Source organism: Ciconia boyciana, chromosome 19 (assembly GCF_034638445.1).
Source record: "Ciconia boyciana chromosome 19, ASM3463844v1, whole genome shotgun sequence".
NCBI classification, from domain to species: Eukaryota; Metazoa; Chordata; class Aves; order Ciconiiformes; family Ciconiidae; genus Ciconia; species Ciconia boyciana.
This window is the reverse complement of record NC_132952.1, coordinates 8,240,393-8,267,460: the sequence shown is the minus strand read 5'-3', so window position 1 is coordinate 8,267,460 and position 27,068 is coordinate 8,240,393. Positions and strand designations below refer to the sequence as shown.

General features: G+C 46.4%; 1 protein-coding gene across 5 annotated transcripts in view; it reads right to left on the bottom strand.

Annotated features, from left to right (window-relative positions):
* ARHGEF16 (Rho guanine nucleotide exchange factor 16) overlaps positions 1-26,739 on the bottom strand; it is a 368,918-nt gene extending 342,179 nt beyond the window's left edge. For 4 of the 5 annotated variants that reach the window (XM_072883738.1, XM_072883741.1, XM_072883740.1 and 1 more), the window contains exon 1: positions 26,620-26,739. In XM_072883738.1, coding sequence (XP_072739839.1) covers positions 26,620-26,656 — 37 coding nt within the window. In that variant the 5' untranslated portion in view covers positions 26,657-26,739. The remainder of the gene's footprint in view (positions 1-26,619) is intronic. The other variant, XM_072883743.1, reaches the window with a different exon arrangement.
* Positions 26,740-27,068: the final 329 nt, after the last annotated feature.

Here is a 27,068-nt window from a genome sequence, read left to right as displayed (position 1 = left end):
CCCGGGGCCAAAGCCCAAAACTGACGGAGAGAGAGAGAACCCTCGTCACCCACTCGGTTCTCACTTTGACCTCGGTTGTGGTAATCACTCCCCGTTTAAAAGCACCCTGCAAACTCCGCCAGACGCAGGCACTCTTTTTGGGTTGACTAAACCCAAAAGTCTTGTGTTGAAGTACAGCTTTTGGAACAATCATTGACGAAACAAAGTCGAGACTTTTGGTAAAGCGTGTTGCGATGAGGTGGAAGATAGAAATACATGCAACTGTCCTCTTTCAGGCCGAGCTTTTTTTATTTAGCTCTGATTTTAGCAAGAGCAAAAGGACACTTTTACCCTTTAAAATATAAAACATTATGAAAACTGCTAATCCAGAATTATAGCTTGAAGATAGAAGCTGGCGGTCCAAAACAATAGTGACACTAACCTCGTAAGAGGCAAGGTCAAAAGGGACTGGGTTGTGGTTTTCCAGGCTGACCTCCTGTACAAGACTTCCTCAAATTAATTCCTGTTTGGTACATGCAGAGCTTTTAGGAGGCATCAAACCTCGGTCTTTAAATTGTCAGTAATAAACTTCAAGTCACTGGCAAATTGTCCGAGGGTGGAAACACTGTCCCGGGCAGTTTTTAACACTCTCAGCCAACAGCTGGCAGAAACAGGTAGGTGAGGTTTATCTTGCCCTTGTCCAGGAGGACGTACGAGGTGATCTTTCAGATCACTCTTCCAATCCTCTTCTCTTTGATTCCTACTACTTTTTTTTTTCTTTTTTTTTTAAATAAAGGGTTGTATTAAACCAGGTGTTGTCACACCTTTAGTCTGTCGAATCACATTTTGTGGTCAGGTAAGGACTTTAAGATAGCAGTCATGTCACCTTTTCACTTTCTCTTCATTAAACTAAACAGACTGAGCTTCTGGAATAACAGGCAAACTGTTTATTTCTAGGCTTAGAGATGCACGTTTTCATTAGAAATTATGCATGAAGGTTTATGTTACAAAGCAACAAAATGTGTTTTGCGTTGTTGTTCTTTTAAAAACCCATTTCACAATGAAATCCAGCCCCTAATCACCAACGGAGAATAGCAAAACAAGATGTATTATAATCCTCTTTATTTAAATGTTTTAATGAAATTAAATTTGAAGATACTACAGTAGGGTCTTTCTTACCCACTGCTCTCAGCTGCAAGAGGGAAGAAATGAACTGACTTTAAAATGAAACAGGTTTCTCTTCTGACTGACTGAAAGTTACAGGATGTTGGTAGTGAACCAATTAAAACACATCTTAAAACGATAAATACAAACCAAATGTACATTATCAGCATGTTCAGCCTTTTGTTTCTTGGTTCTATTTTGTATCTGCTTATTGCAATCATATGTGTTTTGAAGGAGGGGGAAAATCAAATCATTTTAGGAAATAATAAATAAAGAATTCAGTGGAGGAAACAAAGGAGGACTGCATGTATTCGAACATAAAATAAACCATGCCTTCAGAGAGTATGTTAAAAAAGAAGCTACGATGTTCATGGATCAGTGGAGCCTCAGAAATACCTAGAAAATATCAAAAAATCTGTCTCAATTGAAGACAGTAATGTGGCATCTCTAGAACATTCTGCAGAGAGGAAGGAACCCGCTGCACTGATACTGTCTCGCTCTGCGGTGAAAGATGCCCAGGCACGGTCAACAAGGATCTGTCGCCCTGCCCGCTCTGCCGTCAGCCTCTCATTTGCCTGGGAAAGAGCAATTAAACCTAAAGCAACGTGAGGAGGTGCGTGGGAGCAGAATGCTTCCTCTTTGCCTTCCACAGCGACATTACCCTTTGGCTTTCTGTTCTGCACCTCCTTACCCCCTCTGAGATGCTACCGGTCCCTTTTGAACCCGGTGCTGGGCTTACCAGCACCACACCTGCCGTGCAATAGCAGGAGGTTTACCTGCGTTTCTTCTGCCCAGGACACCGGCTTCTTTAGATACACCTTGTCAGTCTCTACTACTTATTTTGTCACCTGAAACACTGGCAGCCTGCCCCTGCCATGCATAGTATCTCTATTTAACCCAGCATTAATCCTCTAATGCATCAAGAAGAGCTGCCTGAAATTACCAGTCTGAATTTCACTACTGTTTCCACGAGAATGTTGACATTTTCACAAACACTTACAGATTAGTGCTGGAAGAAAATTGTCATTTCCGTCATGCAGCAGAGTTTTCTACGGTTGCAATGAGCGGGATTAAGTATCTGTGTGTATAAATATAAAAAAATTGCACCCACCACAGGCATTCATTATTTTCACAGTAAAATATACATAGATTTTAGAAGGGAAGATGTTTCACTTTTCACAAATCCCAGAAAAACTGAATTTTTTTCTACATTTCTCCCCCCAGTTTTTGTTTTCCCAAGACATGACTTTTTTCTTATTGATCTGTTCACAATCCCATACCCCAAGTGGATTCTTCTTAATGAAAAACTGTAGAAAGTTTGCACAATTTTTTCATTATTTGAGGCTGCAGGTAAGTAGCTGCATAGTCCTGTGCTTAGTGGAAGGAAGTATTGAAAATCTCCTTTGCTATTCCTTGTTTCACGGTTTATAACGTGATACTTATAAATACTTTGGTAGCAGATTAAGCTCCAGAGAAATGAAAACATTTAAAAAAGAGCACAAAGCCTGCAAGTGTCCAAATGAGGGACCAGAAACTCTGCTTTAAGCTCCAGGAGGGGGTTTATGAGATGTAGTGCCATGTGCCATACAATACAAGATAAACATCTGTTGTTATTTCAGTAAACTTAAATCAGATGTTAAGCTTTTTCTTCAGGGGGATAGTGGCACAAAGAAAGATTTTTTTTTTTTTCCCCTCTCTCCTTACCAAGGAGGCCATATCCTATGCCAGGAAGGCTAGGGGAAGATTCTGGAAGGGACTTAAATAAACACCGTTAAAGCAATACAGTGGCGATAAAGTGACCTTTTGTAACCTTGATTGTACCCTAGGCCTTCAACCTTGGATTTCTGCCCGGAAAGACATTTATTAATAAGGAGGCCAGTACTGCAAGTACTGAGGATGAGTTATTGCATTCATATACTGAAGAACAAATCCAGAACTGGATGACTCCAATGGAAAGATCTCTATAGTTTTTGGTAGGCTTTGGATTAACCCTTCCAAAGCTGCCAAGACGACCGCCCTGCGCTGGACAGCTGCTCTGCAGTACCCTAAGTGTATGAAGGGAAATGCTCCGAACCCGTGGTCATCTTAGGACATCGCGCGCTTGCTAGGTTGCTGTGCAAGGACGGGTGCTTTGCTTTGCTCCAGGCTCCAGCCTGTTTCCCTCAGTTCAGTGAGAAGTCCTCCTTCTCAGTTTCCAAATGAAAGATGCCCGGTTCCTAAAGCGGACAGTACCCCCCGGACACCCGTCTATCGCCGTGCAGAGTACCTGTTGTTGCAAGAGGTTTGGAGTTCAGCGCCAGGAAACTGCTCCAAGCATGCTGGATGGATTACAGGCGCGTGCTCCGTCCCAGAGAGGGCACCCCACCATCTGCTGGATACCTGGAGGACCTTCTGCAGCTTCGGAGGGGACAGTGCCCCCTCCACCCCAGCCACCTGCTTGGGCCATTAGGCAACGAAGGCTGCATGAAGGGCTGCAACGAAGGCAAGGAAGGGCTGCCATGATGCAATGCGTGCACTGCATTGGTTCCAAAAAGTGTAAGGGAGGTCACACGCTTGCTTACACAGGAGATAAAATCGAAATAAGCTAGTGCCAATTTGCCATTGTAAGCCCACGCTGGTTTGCCATCAGTAACATGCTTTGATTAAACGACATCAAATAGTTCAGTTTTAGATGCGATATTCCACATTTTAAATTGTAAAAGATCAGTCTTAATTGCTAAGTTTGACAGCTTGTCTACTTTTCTCATTACACACTGTAAGCTGTAAGGTACAGCTAAGTTAATATTCCAAGCTGTTTCTGTTTTGAACATATTAAAAGGGACGTTATATCCAAAGCACCAGACAGCATATGGAGTTCAGCTCTCCAAGCCTTAGGGTAAAACTGCTAGGGGTTGTGCTGGACCACTGGAGATGTTGTAAAAAGGAAATTTTGCAAGGTACAGTTCCAGGAGCTGTGCTTGCTTGTGTTTCCCTGCACAGTGGTTACCGGCAGCGCAAATGAACCATAGACCAAATGCAGAACTCCGGATAAAGTAACAGTAATCCGCTTTTGTGTCCAATTCCAGATGTATTTCTGTTCAGCTTTTAATTCGGAAATTTTGTGGCATAAAGCGATTTAACAATGCACTTTTAATGACCCAATATATATATCTTTTGTTTCATTTTTATTTACCTTAGCAGCATACTAAAATGTAACCAGCATACTTCGGTTTTTTACATTATATTTTAATTAGTGTTTTTATATATGAAAAACAAAGACGCTACTCAGTACAAACACACATCTACTGTGCTGCATTTCCCAAGGCATATAATTTAATACCCAGAACACTAAGTCTCTCTCCATCAAAATTAATATTCCCTTGCTGGGTGCGGGCCCTGGTCCATCTGGTAGCTGGGTTTTAGGACCTGTGTGAGGAGGGAACAATGTTTGTTGTTCTTTTAGAAGTACTTCATGTTTTATAAACTCATGAAACTTCACAGAAGAAGTACTGTCACTGTGAAGGTAACTCAGGGCAGGCAGATGTGCCCCACAATTAATTCATTCTAGGTGGGGTTTTTGCTTTCTTTTCTTTTTAAAAGCCGCGCGTTCAGTCGGGACACCGTAAGAGAGAAGACCAGGACTTTTCCCAAAAGGAAAGCTGAACAGCATTCAGCTTCTTAGCATTGTGCCTATCCCGCTCTGCCCGTGCGTCTCCCTGGGCATTTTCATGAGAGCCCCTCCCGGCTCAGAAGCAGGCAGCCCGGCAGCAAGCGCAGGCGACCACCTCCCCGCAGCGCAGCCCCGGCGCAGGGGGGCTCAGACCCGCTCCGGGGGAGCAGCCAGCAACGCCGCAGCTACGGCGAAAAGTTCAACGTGAAAGCAACCGGGATGACAACTCCCACGTCCACCTGAGCTAGCCCGCTGACTCTTCGCCCGCGTCTCTCCTCGGGACCCCTGCGTTGCCTTTGTCTTTACCACCCTCCCTCGACGCTGACAGGATCGTTCTGCGCTGAGTTTGGACTGGGGAAGCCTGGAAGCGGCAAGCACAGATTGCCCCTCGAAAGAAAACTCGGGTTTGTAGCTCCTCCAGGCTGCAGGTTCAGGCTTTTAGTCCCCGTCCATAATGGTTTGGCCATCTACAATTTTAATCCTGTGCAACATTTATGGAACATTCCTTTCCTCCTCCTCTGAAGCAAGTGCAAATACTATTTGGCAAAGAGGAACTACCCACAAGGAAAGAGTTCCTCAGAGCAGTTGCACTAGAACTTGAACTAACCATAACATAACACGTTTGAATAATACTGTGAAAAATATATAAAATATGTTATGGCATTAAAAGTTTAAACATCATAAATCTTCAGCGTGCTATTTACTAGGCTGAGAAGGTGATAGAAACAACATTCTGAAGTGGAATGAGAAAAGAAAAGAAAATGTAGCATGGAGGCCAGAGTGCAGTGAAATCCCCAGGGACCTGGCCAGAAACGCGGCTTTAAAAGCAGCGTCCGCCTAAGCTCTGCACAGCCACGGCTGGGAGAATTTACCTCAGCGCTGTAAACACACACCTTCACAGCAAACCACTTAGTTAATGCTCTGGAAAAAGGTTTTAAAGAAACTCACCGAAAGAGATAAGAATTTAGAAGAGGCAAAAACCAGGTCAGAATTAGTGGCAAAGGAAGAGAGTATCACACAAATAAAATCAGGGTCTCAAAATGTGCCATTGTAGAGGCCCCGTTCCCTTTGTGCTACGGAAGCACTCCGTCGCAAAGCAGCGGCTGTGAGGGGGAGATCATACAGAAAACGGAGATGAACATTGCCAGCTACAAGATTTGCTCCAACATTGCCAGATTTCAATATAAATTCAGACTTCAAGTTTAAATCCAAAAAAGCATTTTGTCAATTTTCACGTTGGAACCTTGCTAAAGTTTCAGATTGGTTTGAGCTTCTTTCTACGTACGTGATTACTGATTTATGGCTCTCAGGCTCTGCATTACATTTCAGCAAATAGAATATTTAAGTAGTTACTGTGAAAAATATTTAAACAAGCAACTGCAAATTTTGCAAACTGTCAGTCCAAACCATGGAGAAGTTATCTGGGGGCCCTGACTGCAGAGAAATGGGGTTTCTTCCTTTTGTTTTCTGGAGGGGGTGATTTTTTTTCTTTTTCTTTTTTTTGGTGGATGGTTGCATATGCAAACTTTCAACAAGAAATCAGTAAGAACCTGACTTGTTTGCTCCTTGGAACTGGTAATTTATAGGAAGCCCTGTAAAACTGTAAAATCATTTTCTTCACAGAACTCCTGTTCCCTTAACTCTCTCAGCAAACACTGTTTACCAGTTGAGCAAATTCTAATTTGTATAATAATGCTGTTATGGACCAGAGCTACACATACAAAACCTAGAGACAGTCCCGACCGTTTCGCTACCCCGACGTTCAGCTGACGTTTAGCTTGACATATTGTACACATGGACAGAGCTCGGACTGGGACCACAGACTATTCCACATGCAAACTAACTTTATTTCAGTTATAATTCAGAACAAATTCAATTTTCATCTGTAACTGTGAACTTTCCTAGCTTTTGTAGCTTCAAGTCAGCTCATTAACATTACTTAGACATCGTTTTTATAGTTGAATTATACTATGTTTATACTGTGGAATTCCATTACTTAATTGCTTCACTACTGGAAATTTCAGTGGGGTTCTCATTTTTCGCATAAATCTTGAGAATAAACATGTTTCTGTATTTCTCTTACTTAATTAAGTGCATATTTCATAAAAATAGCCAACATAGACAAATTAAGCAAAGCATCATTTGTTTAATCAAATGGGAAACTCATGCCGCATGTAAATGGGGAGACTTCAAAAGCTTTGGCATTTGCTTCCGGTAACTGCCAGAGACCAGGGATTCCTCCAAACTGTCCAGACCTGTTCAGCCTACAAAAAAACCTGCGCTGGGAATCACTCGCACAATGTTCTCACAGTCAAGCCGGCCCCAAGGCATATAAAACTGTGAACCAGGTCCCTGCAAAATGACGTGCTTGGTCTCAAATGGGGGGACTGGGGGTGTGACACCCCGAGGGTCAAAGGGGGAAGGAAGCACAGGGAAGGAGGTTGCCCATGGCCAGGCCCTCCGCCTCATGCCAAGGGCAATTGTGCCAACGTACGATACAACATCGAGCAATCCTAACGTGGAAAATGGCTGCCATTCCCTACTGACGCATCTCTTGTCTCCCAGGACATCGGCTCTGGATGCAGTTTGGGTTGGTTTTCTTAAGGCTTTTATCTAGCTCAAATGTAGAAGATCCATTTGGTTCTCTGCAGTGGTGGGGTTTGGGTTTTTTCGTTGTTGGGGGTTTTTTTCTTGTATGTAGCAGAATTGGTATGTAGCCAAGTGACTCTGGGTGACGGGGCTTTAATAAAAATCAATCAGTAGCACACAGGGACAATATTACAGCACTTTCCCTCTCCCAGTGTGGAAACAGCGAGCAGAAGACAGACATTCTTGCCATGAAGGAGAGAAGCAAGAAATGAAACAGAGAAATAACAGGAATAAATGTCTGGCTTCTAGGTCAATGGTGGGATTATTTTTTTCTTTCAACAGTTTGCTTCCTCTTCTGTACAGAAGTTTTCACAACTAATATGTTTGTTTTGAAGTTTAACAAGGGGTAAAATAATGCCTAAAAATTAATAATTACTAAAATTTTAACAGCTATTTCGGATGACATGAGCTAAGGAAAAGAGCAATACACTTTAAAAAAAAAGACAGATTTTTTCCCACCAAAATGAGAACGATCTCATCTCATTTTAGCTGCACATTCATTTTAATTCTAACTTCTCTTCTTACACATCTTTACGATGTGTAGGTAAAGGTATAGGGATAGAAATTGGACTTTTTCTGCAACTGCAAAATAACTCTCAGAATCCATTTCCCTCGCAGACAAGAGCTTTGCCTTTTAAAGCTGGGATCTCCTGTCATTCCAGCTGTCCCCCTCCTACAAAGCCAGTTAGATCTTGTCTATTTATCACATAGTGCAAATCGGCTCCATAGCAGCCCAGAGCCCGTTCCCAAAATTCCAGTACTTGACTCACAAGAACTCCTTGTGCCAGAAACTGCTCCTACAGTCACCGTGTAGACAGAATTTGTTCGGAAGTTACCGTTAAAATAAAGATGCTTTCCCTGAGTGAGTAGTGAGCACGGAGCCGGGAGGCCTCCCCAGCTCGTTATCGAAGAGGCCGTATCGTCGCTGATATGACTGCCCTGTCTGACGAGGAATTACCCTGTGGGAGTCAGCGCAGCGTGTTTAGAGTTACAAGTATGTTTACTGAAAGATCCTATTTTGAGCAACCTTTTCCTCAAACATCAAAACCATTTAGAAATTATCACCTGTCTTGGCAGAGAAGCAGCAGCTGAACAATACGAGCAGCTGGATTCTGCATTTGTGTCAGCCTTAGTAGTTGGCATTGACCATCAGCCTCACTCATCGCTTTCTGAAACACAGCCAGATTCCTACTTCCTAAATGAAACCTGCCTGAACAGTGACATTCCGTTTCACTGGAGTCCTGGAGGAATCGGGTGATTTATGGAAACCAGTTACTCACACTTGAAGCCTGGGCTAAATAATAATCAATAATTTATCAATATTTTTAATATGACATTATGGACTCTGATTTTTCTTCCACCGAGACATCTGTAGTACTATAAATAACCTCGCTACTACACCGGAGAAAGATCTGTCCGCGGGACTGACCTCTGAAAGAAACGTCTGCTCAGACCTGGTCTGTGCCGCACAGCTCCTGGGAGCTGCGGCTCGCTTCGTGTGTTTGCAGCACGTCGGGAAAACACCGAGTGGAAAGGCTGGGTCGAGGAAGATACTTCCACTGGACGGTTTCAGGGATCAGGCAACACAGCACAGAAAAAACCAAGAGTATACATTTTTGACCTTCCTTTGATAAGAAGAACTTCTTGAGGCACACACGCGTCACGATATGCCTCGCTTCTCAATAGCTCTGCCACTTCCATGCACCGCCAGTGTCAGTAATGCAGATAATTTGCCTGAATAGATGGAAGAACGCCCCATTCTGCCCACAGCTTACGCGAGCTGGGTAGGCTACCCAGTGATGGCTTCACTTGAGAACTGCCTTCGCCAGATACCAGGGCCTGACAGGAAAAAATACCCTGTTTTAGCTAAGGTGGCATCAGAAAGGACTTGATCCTGCAGACAGCTGCCTCAAACAGCAATTGTCCTGCCCTTTTAATATTTCAGGTGCTACAAAGCTTGTAGCAAAGGATCTAAGCATTTCCATTTCACCGCAAGAGAGAAAGATGAAGAGGAATAAGAATAATAATAGTAGTAATAATAATAATAATAATAATAATAATAATATTGAAGTGTTTGTCTTAACAAGTACCAGTTCTTGGTTTCAAGGGACAAAAGTAAAAGGAAATTTGACCCACTGAAGTAACGGCTGTCGTCTGAAGGGAATCCAAAGCCTAATACCTCTCTCATACAGATACACAAAATTCTGTTGATTTTTTCCTTTTGTCGATGCAAGCAGAGAAGTTTCTCCCCGGCCCAGTGCAGCAAAAATGATGAGATCAGCACTTACTTTCACCACGTGTTTCCATGTGCAAACTTGAGTATGACAACCAAAATTATTGCAATTTTTAAGGGATTAGAAATGAAAATATCAATTCTAGAGGACAGAAAAAATGGTTTCACTTTGATCTGAGTGACCTAGCTCGCACATTTCAAAAAGCAAGTGTGGTTTTTAGATGTATATTTGTTTAGTTTTAAGACTGCAGCCAGCAGCGAGAACGAACAATCCTGAATCTCCCAGGCCCGGTTTTGGAGAGTCTAAGGTCACGACGACTGCAGTTGCATTTAAAAGTGGCCAACGCTTCCCAACACAACTTTACGCCTTTTAAAACATAAACCAGCAATAGATTTTGGAAGTCAGATAAGAAAGGCAAAAAAGAGCCTATGTAATGCAGAGAAAAATGTGGACGTAAAATAGCTATTTTGAGAGCGGTGCCTTTTCCTCCTTTTCCCTCCCTTATCTCCATTCTACCTACTCTCTTGAGAGCCAGAAGTAGGCAGGTGGGAAAACAGAGGACCATACGCTCGGGCTCCATTACACCAAAGTTTCACTACAAGCATAACTTTACCCTTGTATATGGTGCCACTTGCTCTGAAATACACATTTACTGAAGAGCTTAGGACCAAAACTAAGACTGCAGTCATCAAAACGTTCTTCCTAGTTCACCCAGCGTGGGTATTTCATTATAGGCATGGTCCCAGCAGCTCCCATCCCACAGGAAAATGGGAGTTCCTCATTTTAGACTCAAGTCCACTTATCTACAACATCCCGTATTTACCATCACTAAACTATCTGCGAGACACTGAAGGCAGAAAACCTTATCTGAAGCGCCTCATTGTCTATTTCCGATACTAAAAATATTTTCCTTTGGCTCTGACACCTTGGTTAAAAATGTTGCTTTTCCTCAGCTGTAGTCATAAAATCTAATACACTAATCTAATACACTAATTAATCTAACACACTAATTAATCTAACAGCATAGTGAATTTTTGGCCTACAATATTGAAAATTACAAAAGGTGATACAATGAACCAGCAGATGCACTGGTGAGTTTTTCCCTTTCTTGACAAAGTAGACACTAGGCAAAATTAAATCCCAGACAGTTCCCAGACATGTAAATCCCCAGTAGGAGTGGGCTGCCCTGCCTCTCGACTCTTCTGCCCCGCCGTGGTCCACTAAAGCCCTGATCGGAGGGCACGGCTCAGCAAGGCAGCACCGCCTGCTTACAGCGGATCTCAGCTTGGCCCACCGTCGCTTTTCATGAGCTCTCAGTATATAACCACCATTGTACTAGCACCTTTCCAAATGGGAAATGAAACACCAGAGAGTGCAGCATTTCAAGCTGGATGCCAGTATGCCAACTCCAGTATCGTCCTCCCATTAACAGAGAGTTTCACGCCTTGCTGTAATGGCATATTCTACTTCCAATGTGTATTTCATCTCCCTGAGGTATGATTTAAAATGGACTTAAAGAAATCAGAAATTGAGACCTGAAAAACCGCAATGCTTGCAAATTTAGCTCATGTGTTCTTACTGATATCTATAGTATGAAGCCTTTTCTTACATGCAAAAGCAAGGGGGATTACATTGCTCAAGTGTTTTTCTGCAATTGGTAGGGGGTTTTATGGCAGGCTACCTTAAAGATATGGGAACACCACTTAGCTCTGCAAAAGTGACTCTTTCCTAAGAGTGCCGTAATACCTGGAGTAGTCCCTAACCCACCTTCACCAAAAGAACATCACTACATGGTGCATTTTAAAGGGAACATGACATATAATAAACCTTTTCTTTCCAGCAGGCTAGGTTGCTTCCCACACATCTGTGCGGCGAGTGGTGCTGCGCAGCGGTGCGGTGGGGGGTTATTCCTGACTGGCACATGACTGCAATGAAACATTGATACTTCTTGTAAACCCCAAAACGTTGAACATGTTGGCACAGAGATGCCTTTAATCTCATTTCACGTGTAAAGTCCTCTCCCCTTGAAAACAGCTCTTCCTCGTAGAGAAACCAGCCGCAGTGCGTAAAGTAGCCAGTGGCTGTGGCTTTCAAAGCAAACCCAGAAGTATTATTCCATTTTCCGCTGAATAAAAGTATTGAGGTTTCTTTGTCAGCGAGAAGCAAGGCTGGATTCCTTTATCCCCCTGCCCCTTCGGCTCACAATGCCGTACTCTGTTTGGTGGGCCAAGGAGGGAGTCTCCCAAGAGATCCCAACAGGATTCAGTCCTCTGGTAATGGACTCCTAATACTTACTAGAACCATCAACCTCCTCCACATTTCTCTTTGAACGAGGGTAGTCTGTCAGGAGTGGAAAGCAATTTAAAACCACTGGTAAAGAGAGAGCTTAGGTAGAGAAGAAAGAATGATTTCTTATCAAAGCTGCCAATAGAGAAGACCCAGGTGGCACGGCAGAGGGGGATCCCCAACACCTACCTCCAGCCCAGAATTAGCAGATGAGATTCAGTAACAAACAGTGGCTTTTAGCAGCTCAACACAACCTTCAGAGGGTGACGATGAACACCTCTGCTGGGGGGAGCGGGGAGGAGGGGAGGGAAGTAAGAACCTAACGTCCTGGGAGGCGTGCAATGCTGAAATTTCCTTCCATGAAACGAGAGCTCCGCAGATCAGCTGTATGATCTGCACCCGACATTTCAGAAGGGGCGTCAGCTTCAAGGGTCTGCCTACAGAACTTTCATAAAATATTTTATGTACATACATATGTGAGTGAGAAGCCCCGGAGAGTGGGAAGCCACAGGAACACGTGGCATGCTTCGTCTCTAGACGTGATCATTAACGGCGTTCTATAAACCCTGCTGGGGCTGATTTCTAGATGCAAAGAGGGTGGGCATAGCAGAGTCACTTTTTGAATGATTTTTCAATTTGGGTCTTTGTTGTCGGCCGTATCAGAGAGGTGGATCAAGTTATACCCTCTGACAACTGCCCCGTTAGATTTCATTTCTCATCTTGAGTGAAACTGAATTCTCATTTCCCTGTTTTTTTCTATCAAGAATAAAAGCAGTTTGTGCAAGAAACAAGCAAAGTTTTAGAAATAAAGTATGCTCTCAGGCAAAGAAATGAAAGGGTCTGCTGGCACCAAACAATTGTTATTTAAAAACATCTGCATGCAGGATGCCTTTTAAAGCATTATCTTTGGAGAGGAAACATCGAGACTTCAGTACATACAATTTAGCGTTCTAATACCTTTAAGTGTGTGTGGGGGAAACGTAATCTGTTTTGATAACTCTTGACATTAAACAGTGATAAATAATTAAATATGTTTAACTGTTTCATTAACTAAAGATAGATAGATTGAGAGCGCTCCATAGATAGAATATAGATCAAAAAGATTGAGACTGGCTGTAAATTCCCCTGAAGTTTTATGACACCATTTGTATTCTGTCACTCACTAGCTTTATGTATAGTCCAAGCTGTGAACTGAATACCCCATTCAGAAAGCCACTCACTCTGCATGTTATTGCAATTTAATATTTTCACACACAGACACATCATTATCTTGGAACCTGACACTGCAAGGAGAATTCAGTAATTTTTCAAGAGTGCTTTTTTTTGTTCTAATGTGAGCACTGAGGCACAAGATTGATCTAAATGACCGCTCTTCCAATATTTAGTCCCTAGATAGAGAGATCGGCAGGTAGGTATTTGTCTGTGTTTTCAGGGATTCTTCTCATTTCAAACATGTATGATGGAATTTCACTGAAAGAACTAAAAAGAAAGATTAAGAATCTGCCATTATCAACAAGAAGAATACCCCTTAGATAGTTACAGCTTGCGACTGCGAACTAGATACACATACACATATCGACACGGAAGTCCTCAAAGCTGTCTCTTCAGTCTTCGATTACTGAGATGTGACTATGGCATGGGATGATTCCATTTACGCTGGGATTCTGAAGGGGCAGTAAATACACATTCCTCTAGGCTGTTTGGGAAGAATCAGGCATAAAGCTCTTCAAATTACAAGTAAAAAACCCCACTTGTTTATCAATATTTTAAAAGCCAGCTCACATCAGAACAAGGACTTTAGAAGTAGAGACAAAGGCACAGCTGATTTCATCCATGGAAATACGTGTATCTTATACCAGACCCTTGGTAGCTAATCATTAACGAGCATTACATACAAACTCAGATATAAGGAAAATCTTTATACGCAAATAGCATTGATGTCCCAAAGAGTTCAGTGCCTTGAGGGCCTGCTCCAAAGTCCAGCGAAGTCAATGGAAAGACTACCATGAACTTCAGCAGGCTTCAGGTTCTGAGCGGTGAGGTCGCAATGCTGCTTTTGAGAGTAAAAGTCCGGCTCCGGTGAAGGTTCCCTTAGGACAGTCATCAGCTATACAAGGTTAAAGGCAAACTTCCGTCATGGAATTCATGTTTCCCGGTCTTGAGTTGGACAGGAGCCTCAAATTGCCCTACGTTATGCCCTCAGTATTTTCATTAGGAAAGAAGAAGGGTTCCAAGCCAAAGCAACGCTCCAGAAGTCTTCCATAGGTTCTTGTTTCCTTCTCTTCCCCCCACCTCATTTATTAAAGTACTGGCTTCTTCAGTAAATGGGGGGGGAAGTGTCTGGGTACGGAGGGTGGGGAGGACCGTTTCTCTGAGCTCTCTGTTCAGTCCCCAGGTCTGTGATTTGGGCTGAATTACAGACCTGTGTGAACCTCGGCTTCCCCAGACAAGCCAAGCAGGTACTTCCTTCCACCACTGTCGTGCTGAGAAGCAAAATTCACCAATGTAACGCGAGTCACCCAGATAGCACGGCCATAGACATACAGAAGAGACGCTTAATAGAATTAATTCTGTGGCAGGACATTTCTCTGGTTAACGCCTTGAGACTTATTTCACAAAGTGCTCAACAACGATACTTGGAAAAAAACAGTTACTGTCCATTGGGTAAAAATAGATTTATAGATAGGTGTTAAACGCGACTCCTTTTTCTGATCTACTGGAACAGACAGCACTATTACGTAAATCAATATTTAGCTAGAGTATTGACTCCTGGATCATACAAGAAACTTTCTGATTATGGCCAGAGGCCACGCATGTGACTTTGCACCGAGCCTCTGTGTTCTTTCAGGACACAGGGATCTACACGTTCACTGAAGAACTACAGGAAAATGCTGTTTTATCTGAAATGGCAGTTAAAAAGTAATACGTAAGTTTGAAGAGGAAATGAAATACATACTGTGAAACATGGAGGCCTTTAACATCTGTATCATCCACCTCTCTGCCTGTCTGAACAGCTACAGAGAATCCAGCAGTGAATTTTCGGAGGCATATTTAACAGGTCGATACCCATTTTGCTTCACAGGTGGGCGCTTTTTTAATATATAAATAAATAATCCTAATAAACAATAAACAATTTTGTTTATTGTGCTTCCTCTGATGAATTTACCTAAAGGGTAAAATTAGAATTTACCTAAAGGGCCTTAAATGCACAGATATTGTACGTGCCTGGAAAAGCACGCATCTCCTACGGTCTGAGGAAGCATCAGTAGCTCTTCAGGCATTTCCTGAAGGACACATCCATGGAATTCTCCCGGGATCCCTGAAGGCTCACCTTCGGCCGCCGGTACTAAGCAGCCGTTAAAATCACCCCTCAACAGATACTCTCATGAACAGAAGACGAAGAACCAAATTCTGTTCTGAACTTTATCTGGATAAATACTTGAAGACTATTCTAGCAGGAAGAATTTAAGAACTCCCAAAGTAGCAAAGATCTGTTTTTTATTCATTATATACGGGATATATGAGCAGAACTGTTTCTGAGCAGAGGGCTTTTCAAAGTTCTCCATGAGGTATCAACTGCTTTTTAAATATGACTATTGTGCCATGTAGGGATTTAAATTTATTTTATTCCTATGTGATAATTCTAAAATAAAATATATGATCACTTGCAAGTTGTGCATGTTCTTTATTCCACATTTATGTAATAAAATATAAAATGAAACCAGTCCTTTTCTATAAACAGAAAAAAAAATGGTAAAGCAATTTTATACTACATGAACTTCAAGCACAGCCATGTAAAAATTAATTTACATGATTGAGCCCAAAAGGTCCATTCACTGTGAATCATGTAAATTAATATTTAGTATTTACTATCCGGAAAGGAAAGAAAATGCCAGACTACATGTAAACAAAAGCATTTTTTTATAAGCATCTGAGGCAGAATAAGAGATTTTTAGCCAAACCTGAAACTTGCAAAAAAAAAGAAAAAAATCTGACCCAGTAAATTCAGCAGAAACCTCCCAACGACCTCAGTGGGAGCTGGAACAAACACAAAGATCATTAACGATACGTTTATCCGGAAATCACGAAGGCAGGTATGCAGGTTCCTCCCATTTTAGAGATGAAGTAGCTGAGGGTAAATTATTTGCTTGAGCTGGTGAAGTTAGTTCATCAGCTTAGCAAAAAACATGCTTCCATGCTTTTTCTGCATCTCAGACCAATCTCCGATCAGGTAATATTGTTTCAATATGCTCGAAGTTTGGTGGTTTTTTTGTTTTAATAATAGCAGCAACAGGACCCCACCCCCAGTTCCATTGCTGCACAATTCTACAACTTTTCCATGTTCTGAGCAAAACTTCACATCCAACTTTCCATATTTTCTTACAGCCAAAGAACCATATACTCAAAGCACAATAACGCTGGGCTGGGAGAATAAATACCTGTGCTAAATATAGCCTTTATGCTGGAGGCCCGTTCTTGGTGGAGAGTTGGCCCGAGCCTACTCCTCTGCCTAAAGCTCAGGTGAAGCTGCTCTGCGAGGAAGGTTTACGTAGCACTGAGGGAAAAGCCTCTTTCTTCCCCCATTCCGTAGCTTCCCCTTCCATCCCGCGGAGCCCAGGAGCGGGGCTGGGCTCTCCGGAGCGAGGCAGGGGACAGCCGTCCCTGCCACCCGAGGCACGACCAGAACACGGTCGGGGTCCCATCCCCACCCGTGCGACGGGCTGCACTGGCGCTGCCTCTGCCTTCCTCCAGACCCAGTTGCTTCCTCAGCCTGACGAGGGAAACCGCATTTAGCTTCTCCAGTCCCCCTGAAGTGATTTTATATCAAGTAGGAAATAAAGCTGATCCCCCCCCCCCATAATACCAATAAAACAATAACTCGATATCACTTCTACCAAAATACCACTGCTATAAAGTTAAAGATATGGAAAATAAAATTAACTACTGTTTATGACAGGAGTGGAAGGGGAAAAAAAAAAAATAAATAAAAGCACAGTGCGTGCAGGGGAACAGATGGCTTATGTCCAATATGGCCCATCTTCTGTACATTACTTCTTTGGAAAGGAAGTCCGTGCCACTTCAGAAAATAGCAATCTGTCTAAAATACGCTGAGGTTATATAATTGATCATTTCACAAGTTAAGAAAAAAAACAAGCTACATTTCTCCATCGGATATTGATCTGCAGATGCTAAAAGTGAATCCCCTTAAACCAGCTATATACCAATATTTGTATATTTTATGCACATACGCACAAAATCTCTTGGGTCATGTCCTCAGCTGGTGAAAATTAGTCTCATTGATGTCGATGCTGATTTACATGAGTTGAGGATCTGGCCTCCCATTTTAAAAAAATCCTGAATTTTGTCAGTTTAACCTCAGTTTTCACAGAAGAGAATTAGGCACATGTGTTCTGCTCAACATTATTCACTGATTATACATGCATCTTAGGCCAATACCGTGTGCACTTACGTATGAAAGGCACACGTACTAACACAAAGAGTCCAGAACAGTTTTGTGGCTAAATCATGGTATCTGAAAAATACCTCGTCTAATGAAGTGCAGGAAATACAGTTGTGAACTAGATAAAGTGCCGCGTTCTGCCCCCCCGCTTCGGGCTGAAGCCCTGCCGAGCGCTGGGCGGCTCCGCATTGCTGAAGGCGGGCTGCATTTGGCCCTTGCGACAAGCTCACGGAATCACAACAGGGATCTATTTTCAGGAACATACCAGGGGAGGGATGCACGCACCCTCCCCTCCTTCCCTCCCACCCTCAGAAGACCGAAGAAATACTCAGAACTGCTTTAAGAAGGTGTTGCACACTGGGTAGCATATAAAGAAAAGCTAGTAGAAGAGGGAGGTGGGGTTTGAAATGATGCTGAATTTCATAACGTTCGTAATCCGCACTGCTAGGAAAAACTGTTCCTTGCACTTGCCTTACCCAAAGCTGGGCTTGCAAATGGGTACAAGCAAATTCAGTTGAAAAAATACCCAGGGAAGAGTGTTTCACTCAGTACTAACAGTCCATCTCGAAATTGGGGAGCTTCAGGCAGACAGGCGTGGATTTTCTACAGGGGAAGCGACCTATGAATCATTCAATAAAACATACATGCGATAATGAATAGCCAGCCTTCTTTGGTGGTGATAAGATATTTTAACTAAAAACATCAGGGCATGTTTAAAAAATGATTACAAATTATTTTAACAGTGTATTTGCAGAGGGTTATAAAAACAGCTATAATATTTTTGTCTTGGATTCTAGAATTACCAGTGTGACAGCTAATGCAGTAATGATTTGTTTCAAATGCCAGTGTTTAAGCTGTATAAAGCTGATTTTATACATTTTTCCAGTAGGCCGCATTGTAGTTAATGAAATTAAACACACCAATCGCATTTGTCCCCAGGGGATGAGGAACTGAACACGCCACTGGTTTATTTTTTTATTAAAATAAATTGCAGCCAGCAAGATGGACTAATTGCATACAGAATTGAAAAAGAAACATTCCATTGATATAATTAAGCCAATTTTCATGGACAAAAATAGTTATAGTGGATATAAAATAAGCAGAGCATTCACTACAGTTTGACTTCTCCCCACCCTCTGTATTTTGTACAGAACCTTAACTATTAAACAAATATGTATCTCAAATGGGCTGACAGTGTTATCTAGTAATGATGGCTAAATTGATCCCAATAAGGGACGCCGGGGCATTGTGTCTCATGGCTTTGGTGAGAGAGTTCGTAAGCCAAAGAAAACAGACCAGCAAAAACCTACCACATCAAAATATTACCTTAAAGCAAAACACCTGAAAGACGTAAAACTATCACGACAAAAATAAATCACCATCCCGTTTATTTTGGTCTGACATTTCACCCCAAATGCTTGGGCAGTCACTTCTTTTTGGAGAGCCGTGGTCCAGCCTCCCCCGATTTTGTCCGTAGTATTACAAAAAGCGAACGGTTAAGAGAAGATGAAGTCTTTCCACACCAGCTCAACAGAGACCAAGATTTACCGTGATAGAAGCATTATTCTGTGGCCTACTGGAAATAATTTGGCTGTCTCAGTCCATTTTCAGCTGGAAAATGTCTCCCCAAGAGAACCAGTGGCCTTGTTTGCAGTACAAAAGTGGGTTCAGTGGTACAAAAAAATGCCTTACTAACTTTCTGTCATAAATTTGGGCGAAGCACATCTTTGGGGCTACGTGACGAAAGCTCGGCCGCCCCCTGAACAGAAACTTTCCTTTCTCCCACTGTCCTGCACACCAAGCGCTGCTGAACAGAGCGACTGAGAATTGGTACCTTTGCACAGAGAAATCGGTACCTTTGCAGAGAGAAGCACTTTACTCCGTGGAAAAGGAGTTCAGATTCTAGCCCTACCTACCGACGTTAAGCACACATCATGACCCTTCCTGCAGGGAAATTTCTTCCCAATTACCAAAAAAAAAAAAAAAGCAAGCTGCTTATTCAGGGTATGAGCATTCTGAAGCACTAAGAAGTACACTTATTCCAGGGATGAAAGTCATATTTCATTTTTATTAGCGAAGGGGGTCACATCATTCACTGAATGAAGAAAAGGAAAAAAACTCTTCAGGACAGGGACACTCTGTTACAGATTTGGACGCTACATAACGCACAACCTACTGCAATAAAAATAAAAATAAACAGCCCATGAGTAGGTAGCGGTGATGCATGAAAATCCATTAAGAAAATAAAAGAAATAATAAGGTCATAGATCTTTTCCACCACGACATCCCTGACCTGAAATTCCTCCAGAAAAATAGGGCATATTTAAGATTAGAAAACACAGCAGTAATTTTGGTGTGGCATGCTGTGGAGTACTGACATATCAACAGGCTGTTATCCAGAGAGTGGAAACGAATGTGTTTGCACATATCCTTCAGAAGTCTTCATTCCTAACTGCAGATGGGCGTTGCGTGTATATGTATTTATTGATATGCTGGTTACTTACCCCTAACAGGATTAAAAATATCTTTGGGGAAACAGGAATGAGAAAATCATTACTCAGCTAAGATCGTGATCCTTTCACTTAGCATTCATAATTGTGCGAGTTTATCATTTAAATAATCTCCAACTGGAAAAAAATAAACATATCCAGTAATAGTAGGAGAGCATTCCGGTTGTGGAAACAAAGCATGAGCTTGCCCTGGCCCACAGAGAGCACGTACAGTCTTATATGCCATCGGCCTTGCACTATAGAAAAGGCCTAGATTGTAAATGTAGATTTTTCTTCCAATAAATTTCTTACACCGTAAGTTTACTGCAATGGGAAAAAAAATAAAATAAATGGAGAATGCAAATTTTACAGTTAGAAGGGCAAAAGCAAATCTGAAAAATGTGGGTTCTTTTCCTGATCCAGGAGCAGACAGGGATCCTCCGGCAAGTCATCACACACACTGCCTCCGCTTCCCCAGCTACACCCTAGAACTGGCAACACGTTCCCCACCGTCAAGGTGGCTGCTGAGCCCTACCCCATTAACGTTTGCAAACTTCTTTAGGCCTTTGTCTTTGAAGCACTACATTAAATAGCACAGAGCTTTTATGAAATATAGAGGCCATAATAACCATAGCCATAATAACAATAATAATACTTTTCACTCAATAGGGCCTTTCCTTCTGAGAATCTCAGCGTGCTTTACAAACATAAGGAAGGCAGCCACGCCGCAGAAGGATATTTCCCTCTCAAACAGAAGATTCCCTTGTCATGCGCTTCAGGCATTTCCCTTGACAGCCGAGCCTGCCGGTGCAGCCGGCGGCGCAGGGCGCGCGGGCAGGTGTAGCCCCGTGCAGCAGGCAGGCTGGAGCATTCCTCTGGCTCCGGTCATGGAACGGTTACATCCGACTAAGGAGCCGGGGTATTATTACAGCGAGCAACAGCGATGAATTACACTGCTCCTGTGTTGTGAAATCCTAGCTCCTGCGTCGCATCTCGCCTAGGAGCGAGTGGAGATTTTGTGTGTTTCAGGTACGCTTGGCTTTCTCCCCTTTGACGGGGTAGAATCCTGCCCATTTCAAAGTCGTCTTATACTGGTAATGTATGACAGCACTGGCCGGTGTCTGTGTGGGGAACAGAAGGGCAAGTCTTTGCTCTTTCTGACCTCAGTGTCTTCATCAGGTATTTTTAATAGCAACCTTCAGAAATACGCTTGTTTTAATTTTTTCCCCTGAGCTCATTAAAGACCTAATTTGCTATTGCTGAACTTGAACTTCTACTGCCTTTCCAATACAAAGTCTCAAAATAAGGCAGCTTTGTTTGTTGTTGAACAAAGTTTTAAAAATACGAGTCACAATTTCCGCACATAGGACGCTGGTTCGTGACCACGCAGTGCCTGTGATTTTACTGTGTGTTGCGAGATCCTTGTATGCGCGTTATCGGTTCAACAGCCAAACGCATCTGCATGGAGACGTTCTGCATCTGCACGGTGTTTCTACAGGGCACGGGAATTTAGTGCAATTGGAATAACGAACCATTCTTCGATGCACTTCACAAACTGACATTCGTATACGCACACGCGGATGCCCTGTGATGTAAACACGCGCGGATGGAACATCGCACGCACTTCACACACGAACCACACGGACACCTACAAGCATTGACTTTATTGCGGGCCAAAATTCAGTCCCGGATTTCTGCGTCTTCTTCAGCGTTAGCACTTTGGCACCTTAAACCTGCTAGTCGGCGGGCGAGTTCAAGCAGTCGCCCACGTCAAATAGCCGATTCATTCCTCCCATTCGCCCGGTGGCTTCCCAGGACACGGGAGGAGGAAGCGCTTTCCAGTTGTTCCCTCTGCGCTTTCTCAAATAAGTCCGGCGGGGAGGGCGGCTGAAGTGATCACTTATATTGCTAGAATTTTGATTTTTTTTTTTTTTTTTAAAGACCAAACTGATCTTAAATCCCCGGTAATTTTTGTTGAAGCGCTAATTACACATCACCTTAATTAGCGGATCAACCCCCCCCTTCCCTGCCCGCCATCCCTAATTGCCTAATTGAACAGATCCGGGGCAGGGCGGGGGAGGGCGAAGCAGCCGCGGCTGCCGCTCCGGCGGGGACCCGGCGCCGGCGGGGACCCAGCTCCGCTCCGCACCGCACCTGCGCCGGTCCCGCGCAGCGCTGCGCGCCCGGCCGCGCTCCGCGCACACGGCCGCGGCCTTCCCCGCCCGGCGCCGGGCTCCGCGCCTCCCCGCGCAGCGCTGCGCGGCCCGCGCCCCGGCCGCCGGCTCGGCGAGCACGGAGAGCGCCCGACCGCCGGGGAACCGGCGCCGGGAGGGGCGGGGGGGGCGGCGGGAGCCCCGCAGCGCCGTCCCGCGGAGCCGCTCCGGCGGGGAGCGCCGGCGGGCCGGGCCGGAGCGGCAGCGCGGCCGCTCTCCGCCCTTCAGCGGCTTCCCGGGATCCGGCAGCGAGCCGCTGTCAGAGCCGGGGGGCCCGGGAGCCCGCTCCCCGCTCGGCTGCCGGGGCTCTGGGCAGGGGCAGGGCAGCGGAGGCGGCCGGCTTGAAGGTGGAAAAAAACCTCAGCGCCCGACACCGCCGCAAACGTTCGTGTTCCGCTGCTGGAACCGGCTGCTCGGGCGCAAGCAGGGTCGCACGGCGAGAAGCGGTGCTTGGGCTCCCGCCTCTGCGCTCCCTTCTCCCCCCACCGCCTCATCAGCCTTAATAAAAAAATAACGGTGAAGGGGAAGCCTGTCCTCGGCGAAGGCGAAGCCCTCATCCGAGGAGCAGGTCCCGGGGACCACGCTCAGAGGCTTGGGGAGGGCAGGGCTGGATTCGCAACCGTTTTCCTGTCAATCCAGCCGGCCCGGGAGGATGCAACAGCTCTGGCTGAAAACTCAGACTCGAAACTTTGACTTTGTCATATTCCTAATAACGAAAAGCAAGCGGAACTGCAGAAAATACCGGCCACCGCTTTCCAGCACGAACGTTTATTTAGAACCTGAGCTCCAACAACTGCCCACCCGCGAATTATATTTGTCCTCTGCAAAACGTAACTCGGGGATTTCGAAAGGGAACGAGCGCGCTTTAAACGTGCAGCGCCTAACTCCTTTAGCCGCCGCCTCGCCACCTTCTCATTAGCACAACAGAGACCGTCAGCGGTTGTAGAAGCTTCTCCCCGGGCACCGGTATTTTGTTTTCCCGCCGAAGGACGAGGCCCGGCGGCCGCGGGGCGGGGGCACGGCGCGGCCCTCTCCTACCTGCCCGCTCCGGCACAGCCCCTCGGCGGCTGCGGCTGGCCCAGCTCCCCGGGAGCGCCGGGGCCGGGCACGGGCCTCGGCGGCCCCCAAGGGCCCGGGAAGCCCGGGGCCGGGGGGCCGGGGGCCGGTGCCCGCTCACCTGCAGCGCGGCGGCCCCGGGAGCGGCCCGGCCTCCCTCCCGCCGCACCTTGGGGCTGCTGCGCCTCCTCGCACCCCCAGCAAGCCTCGGCTTTTGATTTACGGCCCCGAAGGCTCCCACCCCCGGAGGTGAGCGGTAAAGCCAGCGAAAACGGTCCCCGTCTCCGGGCCAGCTCCGCCGCCCCCGGTACCTGCCGTTCTCCCCGGGAACCGGATGAAAACTGCCGAGAATTTCACTCTCCCCCCCCCCCACCCCAGCGCGCACACACGCGTTCATCCCCTTTCCGCGTTCATCCCCTTTCCAAGTCAGGTAATAGAGTCGAATTCCCAGAGGAGCCTCACATCTGCTTAAAATATTGTCCAATGAAATGAAATTCTACAACATATTGTGTTTTTAATGTACTGTATACTGCTGCCTGGCATACCTCGCCGGCCGGCCGTGTGTGTATCGCTTTACCCCGGGATATACGCAGGCATTAATACGTACGAGCGGAGGCTGAGGGAGGCTGGAGCAGCCAGAACTGCGGGCGGGGAGGTGTGCTTGGGAAGGGACGTACGGGGCTTCGTGCAGTAACTGGAGTTCTCACTACCTTGCCGATGTAAATACAGCAAGATCCGTACACTCGTGTCCGTCTTTAATCTGTTTTGCAAATAAATACTCCTGGGATATTGAAACCTTAGCTTTGGACTACTGTTTTGAACTGTGATCCCTAAAAAATCCTCAGCTGAAACCCCATAAACCGTTGGGCCTTGTATTGTATTAAACACCTGATTTTAATCAGAGCTCAGCCTTCCAAATAGACACTTCCAGTTCGTATTAGCAGCGCTCGCTCAACGACCGGGGCTTTCGGAACTGCAGCTCCTTCTGCTGAAGGGAAGTAGTTGCTTCCAGGCGCAGAAGTCCCAACTCATCTCCCTAGCACTTAAGATAGCCAGGCACTGAAAACCTCTTAGTCCTCAAGCTGCAGAAGCTTGCTTAACCGCTACCGACCTGGGAGAGCTGACGGGGGAGGCCGGGGCAGCCTCCGCCGCTCGCACCGCGCTCAGACGCGGCCGGCCCCGGCCCTGCACACACGGGCACGTCTGCAGCCCCCGGCCCCTGCATTGCACACACGGGCACGTCTGCAAAAACCCGGCCCCTGCCCTGCACACACGGGCACGTCTGCAAAAACCTGGTGCCTTTTGCAGAAGCAAAAAGAAAGAGAAGAAGGAAAAAAAAAAAAAGGGGAAAAAAAAAAGAAACTATAAATATTCCACTCTATTCAACCTCGCTTGCACAGCCAAGAGAGCTCTGAAAATTACCCTCCTCCCGAACAACCTGAAACAATAAGTGATGACTTTTTAAAAAAGTTATTGTTTGAACGGGGGCGTTTAAACGCGTGTGTTTATTGCAAAGAAAGTCGCAGGATTAATTGAAAGACCACTTCCCAAATCGCGTGGCAGCGATGTGCTGACAATGTCGGTCCCGCCGGCTGTCCGACACCCCCGCCTCCCAGCAGCCGTTCTGCGTGCGGGGCTGCGCGGCTCGGGGCTCGGAAGGGGCCCGGGGGTCACCGCCCCAGGCCCGCGGGGCGGTTTGGGGAGCTGGGGCCCCTCAAGGGAGCGCGCTGTGGGGTGTAGCCCCCCCAGGGTAAATCGTTGGGCCTTGGGCTTGTGTCGCTTTGAAGAGCCAGGCGCGGAGCGGCGGCCGGCGCTGGGCCACCGCCGGACTTGCCGCTCTCGCCACCGAGCTCGGCAACAAAGCCGGGCTTTAAGGAGAGCCGGGCTTTAAGGAGAGCCGGGCTGCCCCGGGCAGGATTTGCGGGAGTCCGGGAAGGACACCGGGGAGCCGGGACCAGCCCTGCAGCGAGAAGCGGCCGCTGACCTTGAGGGGCCGAGGAGGCTCCCGAACCGCGAACCGGCGGGACGACAGAAACCTTTGCGCCCACGTGCGAGCCTGCGCTCCCGCCGCCCGGCACCGGGCTTCGAAACCGCCCCCGGCATTGACCCCCAAACGGTGTTTCCCGCCGCGGGGCCGGGGCTCGGGGCGCCGGCTGCCCGCCTCGCCCGGGGAGCTCTCCCCTCCGAGCTGCCACGGCCCGCGGCAGGGCCCGGGGGTGCCGGGGAGCCCCGCACGGCCCCGCCGTCCGGCTCCCGAGGTCCCCCCGACAGCCGCCCTGGGGAACGGCCGGCGACGGGACCGAAGCAGCCGCCGCTGCTCCCCAAATCCGAGCACTACCGGCAGAGGTTCTAGCAGGGCGCAGGCTGCGCTGGGGCTTGTGCAGCCTCCAGAGACTTCGCACAGAGCCGGAGCGAAAGAGAAACTAAATAATAATAATAATAATAATAATAATAATAATAATAATAATAATAGAGAAGTACAGACGGGCTGCCCGGGCACCGGGATCCTCCGCTGCACCGAGCCTAACAGTTAATCGGCGAGGAAGGAGACCGAGCGCTTACAGCTGGGCTCTACGGGAGCGGGGGCGAAAAAGCCCCGCTCTTCCCTACAAAAGCCGCACTCTCCTCCTCCGAAAATCCAGGCTAAAAACGATTCGAAAGAAAGAAAGGAAAAGGGTCCGGTGGAAGACGGAGGAAAGAGCTGCGCGAGACTTACGAGCTGCAATTCCACCCCCAAGTAAATTTTAAAAAATTAAAAATTAAAGACACTCCCCCACGCTCCCCTCCCCCAGACCTTCTTAACCCCCAGCTGGGACACCCGAGCTGCCTTCAGGATCTTCCCTCTGGACCTGCGAATCCAAAGCCCCTCACTGAGCGCGGATCCATTTTTGCTACAAATTCTCTTCCTTCCCTCTCCTCGATAATTGTTCCCGAGACCAGAAGGGTTTCTTTTTCCCCCCCGGCTGCGTCTGCCTGGCTCTCCCCCCCCCTCGCCAGCGTTAAGTCTCTCCGGCTCTCGCAGGCAGATGCCAAACGCAGACCTCTAGCGCCCACTATTTCAAAAGCCAGGAATATTATTTCACAAGACTTGGAACGACTCAATAAAAAAAAAAAAAAAAAAAAAAAGTTGCTATCCCCTTTCGTCAACTTCCAGCTAACTTTCGCTTTTCTCCCCCGGCCCCGCGCGGCTCGCCGTTCGCCCGCGGCGCCCCGCTATAGCGCGCCCGGGCGCGGCGCGGAGCGGCGCGGAGGAGCGCGGAGGAGCGCGGAGCGGCGCGGGACGCCCGTTCTCCGCGCACACGGGGCGGGCGGCGCGGCTGGCCGCCGCCGCGGGGAGGGAGAGGGGCTGCAGCCCCGCGCAGCCCCCGGCCCGGCTCCGCGCCCGCCCGCCCGGCCGCCGGGGAGGCGGGAGGCGGAAGAAGGGAGAGAAAGGACCTACTTTTGGGCAGTTTTCTCGCCCTCGCCTTGGATCTCATCGTGTCGGCTTGTGGATTCCTCTCCTCCTCCTTGAGCCCAGAAGCAGCTACACACTATCTTCATCTCCCAAGCATTGTCAGTTTGGACACCTTCGCACATGCGCACAGAGCATTCAATCTGACACCCTCACCAGGGCCAAAAAAACTTTCCAATGTATTCATCATCATCAGGGGTTTTTTTTTTTTTGGTTTTTTTTTTTTCCTGTCCTATCCTCTTCTTCAGACCACTTATCTCTCCCCCCTCCTCTCTCCCAGCACCATCGCAGCCTTCCCCTGATCTGCCCCTTTAAGAAAAATCAGCCCTCTCCGCTCCTAACCCTCCGCACACTGACCTTACACACTGGACAATATTTAAGGATCAAGGTGCCATCCCATAAAGAGGTGATTATCATTATATTATTATTATTATTAC